This window comes from Sesamum indicum, linkage group LG1 (assembly GCF_026168435.1).
Source record: "Sesamum indicum cultivar Baizhima isolate 11 linkage group LG1, ASM2616843v1, whole genome shotgun sequence".
Taxonomy (NCBI): domain Eukaryota; kingdom Viridiplantae; phylum Streptophyta; class Magnoliopsida; order Lamiales; family Pedaliaceae; genus Sesamum; species Sesamum indicum.
In genome coordinates, this window is record NC_142657.1 from 17,523,715 (window position 1) to 17,530,241 (window position 6,527).

General features: G+C 36.7%; 1 protein-coding gene across 1 annotated transcript; it reads right to left on the bottom strand.

Annotated features, from left to right (window-relative positions):
- Positions 1-2,417: 2,417 nt before the first annotated feature.
- LOC105165779 (uncharacterized) lies at positions 2,418-5,630 on the bottom strand. Its single transcript, XM_011084909.3, has 3 exons — positions 5,094-5,630; positions 4,570-4,969; positions 2,418-3,603 (listed from the first exon to the last, which is right to left on the bottom strand). Exons 1-3 carry the CDS (start codon positions 5,191-5,193, stop codon positions 2,757-2,759), a joined length of 1,347 nt encoding a protein of 448 aa, XP_011083211.1. The 5' UTR covers positions 5,194-5,630; the 3' UTR covers positions 2,418-2,756.
- Between the last annotated feature and the right edge of the window lie 897 nt (positions 5,631-6,527).

A 6,527-nucleotide genomic window follows, 5' to 3' on the forward strand; every position in this document is an offset into this window, starting at 1 on the left:
TTTTCCAAAAAAACAAATATATATATATATACACATAAAAGGTTGAGATGTACTTTGTGTTGACCAATGAGAGAGTAGCCCCAGCAGGGCTACATAGTTGCAGTAATGATGTAAAGAAAAAGATTCGATCTGCTGAATTTTAATCGCTGCTCAGATATTCGTCAAAGATTAACATGTTATCATTACTGCCTATCTCAATTCTCAAACAAACCATTTTAATATTTATTTATTGAATAAATTACAACGAATTTTTTTTAAATTATTAAATTATAAATATTTATTTATTATTTAATAAATTAGAAATACACTTTTAAAAATTATAAACATCTAACAAATACCTTCTCGTAACAGCTTATTGTAGGAAGGTATTTGTCAGACGATCATTAATTTTAATAAGGTATTTATAATTTTTCAAATAATGAGAGAGTATTTGTAATTATAATAAATTTCAGAAAAGTTCTTTGTAATTTACCATTTTTATTTATTCATAAAAAAAAAATAGAAAGTAGCATTAGTTAGTTTACTAAATTCATTCAAATGTATTGGTATGTTATAATTTAATGAAAAATTATGAAAAGCGATTTGTTTCTCCAAAGGTAGGTTATAATAATTTCTTTCAAGAAACATAATATTAATAAGAAAAAATTAAGAAAATAATATATATGATAGAAAACACATCCCACTTTCGAGCGGGGTTGGGACTTTTTTTTATAGTGCAAAGCTAGGGAATTGAGGAGAACAATCAACCATGGATATTTATTTTTTAATTATTCTCAATAATTTCTTCTAATTTGATATTTTACACATAAATAAGAGCTAAATACATATAAAAATATTTATTTACGCACATATATATACTTTTGGTGTAGATAATATATATATAGCAATAAAAATTCTTCCGAGGAAGGGGCTCTGATGGTGAATCCACCGTCTAGAAACGAGGTAATTATCGTTTAAACGGATTGATCAACAACAAGAAATTAATTTAAAAAGAGAATTATTATGATAATTGTAATTTTATTTTTAACTTGTCTGGGTGTGATGTGTGAGAGAGAGAGAGGAGTTTGGGGGTTAGGCAGTGGTCTCTGCATAAATGGAAAGATGCCTGAGCAATACAACACTGATTCTGGTGCTGTGTTAAAATTTTGAGAAACAATGAATGGGAGGAGTGTGTGTGTGAGAGTGGTGAGAGGGACGAGTCCAGCAGCATCAACCATTACAACTGTGGCACTGAAAAACATGCTGCCTTTCATTTACATTTATATGCCTGCACAGCTGCAGGTGGAAAGGACTCTTATTTTCTGACCCCATTATGCACACTTGTTTTTACATACCCCCCACCCCCACCCCCACCCCCTTTCTCTTTATATCCGTATGTATATATTGCTCGTATAGATATATGTGTTTATTGTTAAAAATATAGAGCTCGTCATTTTATATTATAAGTTGGCGATAATCGTCGAGTTCACAATGTCTGATTAAGTCTAACTTATGCCATATGCTAGTTGGACTGCAACTACTAATATAACAAAAAGAAAATATTTTGTGACGGTTAAATTTCTTTGATTAAATACTTATGATAAATTTTAAACTAATTTAGTAGTTTTTTTTTTAAAAAAAAAATTCTTGAAAGAAAAAGATGATAGATGTATGTCATGCAATAATTTTGAGCAGTGGCGTTCTTTAATGTAGGCTGACGGGGGTCATCTCCATCTTCTGACCACCTTAGCCAACAAAGATCTTGTAATAGTGAATAGTCCAAACAGAAAATCTAACGATACCAAAAGCTGAAGGTACGTAGACCACATCATAATGTATTCAACGCACTTTTATTTACTCATCACTTTGGGGGTGGGGTGGGGGGGAGTGGGGTTGAGGTTATTTCTAGGAGAGGTAGAAGGGTTGATATATGATCATAAAAATTAAGTATAATCTATTTTGTTTTATGATTTTACTATGCATATTGAGGGTATTTGTTAAAATGAATGTACATATATGAAATATAAGATAGAACATAAATTCAGAATTAAATTGTCGGTCTGAATTTTTCCTTTTTTCAATTTTTCTATGTTTGAAATGAATAAATGGGATTAATTTTTTATGATGTATATTATTTGATTATCCAATTATTTGTGTGGTTCCACGAAAGCTAATGGGGTTTTCAATTTTTTTTCCAATGAAATATTACAAAAATAAATTAATTTATGTATTATAATAATGATTTAAAATTATGATAAATTAATAATATTTAATAAATATAATCAATGTAAAAATTTAAATTTTGACTACGATTAATCAAATTTTATGTGATTTGAGCTATAATTTTATGAAAACAAAATATTAATGTACTGGTCTAATGGTCTTGCTTATGAAAACGAAGAGTTAATAGTGATATTTGTTGTAGTGAAATTGAGTGGTAAAAAAGAAAGGGAAAGAAACCCTCAAATCCACATTATTGGAATTCTTGGCAAAAGCTTAATCAAAGTACATTATGATCATATAGCCATAACCCTATGAAATAAATTGAAACACAAACTAAAATTTTACAACACTTGATCATTACCAAACACATACAACATTAATCCTAGCTAACTCCCTCACCATAACACCACAAACCACTAGAAACATATGCTCCTCATCGAGCATATAATGTAATAGAAGATCCCAATTGACTAACGAACCCGATCTTCTTCGGTCCACACGGACCGGAGAGACGGGACGATGAGACGTTTAACAATGATAATTAACCATCACATCTAATTTTCATTGCGATTCTTGACATCCCATTCTCTCAGGGCAGCAGATATGTAACTCAGCCCGATGGATGAGTTATCACGGGAAGAAGTCGTCGAAGTTTCTCCGAATAATTGTGGTGCAGTCTGCGTCTGGAACTTGTGCCTGCAAGAATGGCAGGTGATTTGGAGCATGGTGGAGTTGATCTGCTTCGTGGCCTGCTCTTTCAGCGCTTGAGCTTTCTCCAGCTCCGCCTGAGCCTGCTGCCGGATTCTTTTGGCGTTGGCGAATTCCTGCTCCGCCAGCTCGATCTGCCGCTTCGCCTGCCGTCTTGCCTCCTCCGCGTAAACTTTCTCCGCCATGGCTAGTCTCAGCTGCTCCTGCGCTTGCTCTTTCAGGCTCACCGCAGCGGCGGCGCTGGTGGTGCTGCTCTCCCTCGGGGAGCATCTGCTGGCGTTGTTTATGGAGCTCATGTTTGCATTCTCGGCCTCGGTTTTCTCTCCGTTTATTTCCGACGAGCCGATGGAGAGCTGCAGCTGCATCGAATGATCCTCGTCGGGTTTCGTATCGACGGCGGAGGTGCTGGCTTTGGTGAGGAGCTGGAGTTCAAGATTGGGCGGCCGGGAGTTATTCCTCGGGGTGGTGACAGCCGCCGGAGTGCTCAAGAAGATTGGTTCTGTTGGCTTCGGCAAAGCGAGGGCAGCGGCAGCCGCGGAGGCCCATGGAGCAACGCTGAGATTGGTGTCACTGGACGGGCTGGGACTGGAGGCAGTCCGCGATAAGCACGGCGGCGGTGGCTGTAGAGGGTGGGATTCCGATCGGAGCCGCCCCATGCTGCAGGCATCTTGATGCTCAATGAAGCTCTCCACCCTACAAAAACCAATGAACTAACCAGTTAGACATTGTAATAAAAACTTTCATAGATGCATCTATGAATTTGAACAGTACAAGAATTGATGACAATCATTCTTACAAGTGTTGTAATGATTCTTTATGTAGTTAAAAAGTTGAGCAGAAGAATTCCTCAACAGCAAACTAAAGGTATGTTTGAAACCCCAGTTGTTTGAATCATGAAGATGGGTACTAGAAACAAAGAAGAAAATGATACCACATCATTAGCATCTTGACCTTCAAAAGGATTTTCACCAAAGAAAGAAGTAAAAAAACATGATTCAAAACAAAACAAGAAAGCTCTAAAATGGACAGTTGGTGGTTTGTGTCTTTATGTAGTACTTTAAGACAAATGAAGGTAGAAATACATATCTTAATCACATCATTGTTAATTTAATCATAATTGGGATAAGAGTCAAAACGCACTAAACCCCAAAAATGTATATAAAATTAGCTTCTTCCATGCATAGGTATAGTGTTTGCTCTTAATCTATGAATAATTAGGAGCAGAGAAGATTCAAATTTTCAAAAGGACAACTCCCAAGAGCTAGATGAGCCCTTGATCTTTGGGAACTGTAGTAGTTTTCTTGACTGTCTATAAAGAGACACTAAAACAATGTATATAAAAACATGAGTCAAAACCTAGTCCTTGAAGATCTTGGCTGCATATTTCTTGGACTGCTTGAGAAAATGATTTGACACACACACAGTCTTCTGTTCCAAGAGCACACACAACACACACTTAAATCCAAACATTCCGCACTGAATACAATGAAAATCTGTGAAAGAGACACGACTTCCTGATACCCTTCTCTGCAAGAATATCACACAACACAGTAGTGTATATATTTATAATAATACTGTAATCTCTTCACCCTCATCACAACTTTGGTATATGTAATTGAATCAAGATTATTCTCAATAGGGATTAATTAATTAATTAACCTGGAGAAGACACGGCCGCAATCGCAAGAGTGCCCTCGAGTCCCGCAGGTTTTGAGATGGGCTTTGTAGTCCGACTGAACAGCGTACCCTTTGGAGCATTTCTCGCAGACCCATTGCTTCTGGTTGCTGTGTTTTCGCCGGAAATGTTTCTTGATCCCGACGAGATCGCCGAGGGCGTGGCAAGGATCGTGGTGGAGGCAGCTGGGCTCCGGGCAGACGAAAACACGCTTTCTCACAATTGGGGTTTCCCGCTTTAGCAGCTTCCACGGCACCTTGTGCCGTCGGCGGTGCATCTGCAGGTTTTGGTCCCGCTGGAATCCCTGGTTGCAGATCTCGCACACGTAGCGATCCGATTCCAGAAGGGTTTTCGGGGAGAGCGACACCACTTCCGCATCTGGATCTAAAATCCCAAAATCAAGAAAATTCATAAATTCTCAAAACCCACATACGTACACATACATGTATGTGACTGTCTCTCTCTCTCTCTCTATATATATATATATATATATATTTATATAAGCTACCTGGAGTTCCGGCGGGGCGCCGTTTCCGTTTTCCGGCGGTGCCATTATCAGAAGAAGAGAAGGGCTCCGTCGGAGGAGAAGGATTAACGTTGCTTAACATTAACCACAGTTTCTGGCTAACAAGTTGACAAGCTGTTTGAGAAAATCAAAGAACCACCTGATTGAATTAAGCTGCTGCTAATTAACCGAGCTTTATGAGCTCCGTATCTGATATAATTAATGGAGGAGATGGAGCTTGTGGGGCGATGGGACTACAGAATATACAGCAACAAGTACAACCATGGGAGCCCCCAAAAAAAAAAAAAGAAATGATGAAAAAGGCCCTTTCTTTCGGTAACACAATCAGCTTTTCTTTCAGCTTTCAGATTAAAAAAAGCTCAACACTTTCTTTCTTCCTTTATCTCTTACAACTCTCATCTTCCTCAGGCAGTCTTGGTGAAGTCACCCTTATAATAAGCTTCTTGAAAAAAGATGAGAGAAAGAGAGACAGAGGAGAGAGAGACAGAGGTGGGGTGGGGGGTGGGGGGGGGGGCAGTGACAATATATGGTTCCAAGTTGATACGAGCGAGAATTGGAATTGAAAGAGAGAAAACATACCCGCAAAGGAACAAAAACAGACTCATAATTATGATTTTGATCATGGGCGGAGGACAGATAATAATATTTTTGCATTTTTGCATGCATATATATATATATATATATATATATAGAATTGAGAGGGCAACGCCATATATACGTAGACGTTAGGAGGAGTCTTATTTTTGTCACTTCTCATACACACACTATTTCTGTATCTAATCATCACACTGTAGCCGACTGGCCCCCCTCTTTTGGCTTTTGTTAAATTGCACATTTACCCCTCCTCTCTCATCACCACATTATATACTATTGAATTCTATTTAAATTTATTTTATAATAATTTAAATTAAAAACATTTTATTTATATTTATGTGATAAATATATTTTTGGCTACTTATATATTTTTATTTATTTATTTTTAATTAAAAAACATGATTTTAAGAAAGAAGTTTGAAGGAGTAAAGTTGGAAGTACAAATATAATGTTACAGTTACGGCTTTTTTCGACGGACACAAGTCATTGCTATTCTGATGGACATCAAACACTAGACCAAGGGTTTTCAGTAATCCATCAAAAAATTATAATTCATCTAATTTGTTGGAATATTTATGGGAATATAATTTCGTCAGCATCAGTTGGCAAATACGTCGGAATTTTTTTTTTTGTCGAAGTCTCTGACAGTATTTGTGATTACTCAATGGTTGTAGTTGGAAATTTCGATCGGACTATCTTCTTAATGACTTTAATTATTTTTGGGAGGGTTCGATTTATACCATTAGACTGTCGCAAATGCATCTATTTATTATTCTGGAGTTTAGATGATTTTAAAGATAAACAATTTTTGTTGATAACTTC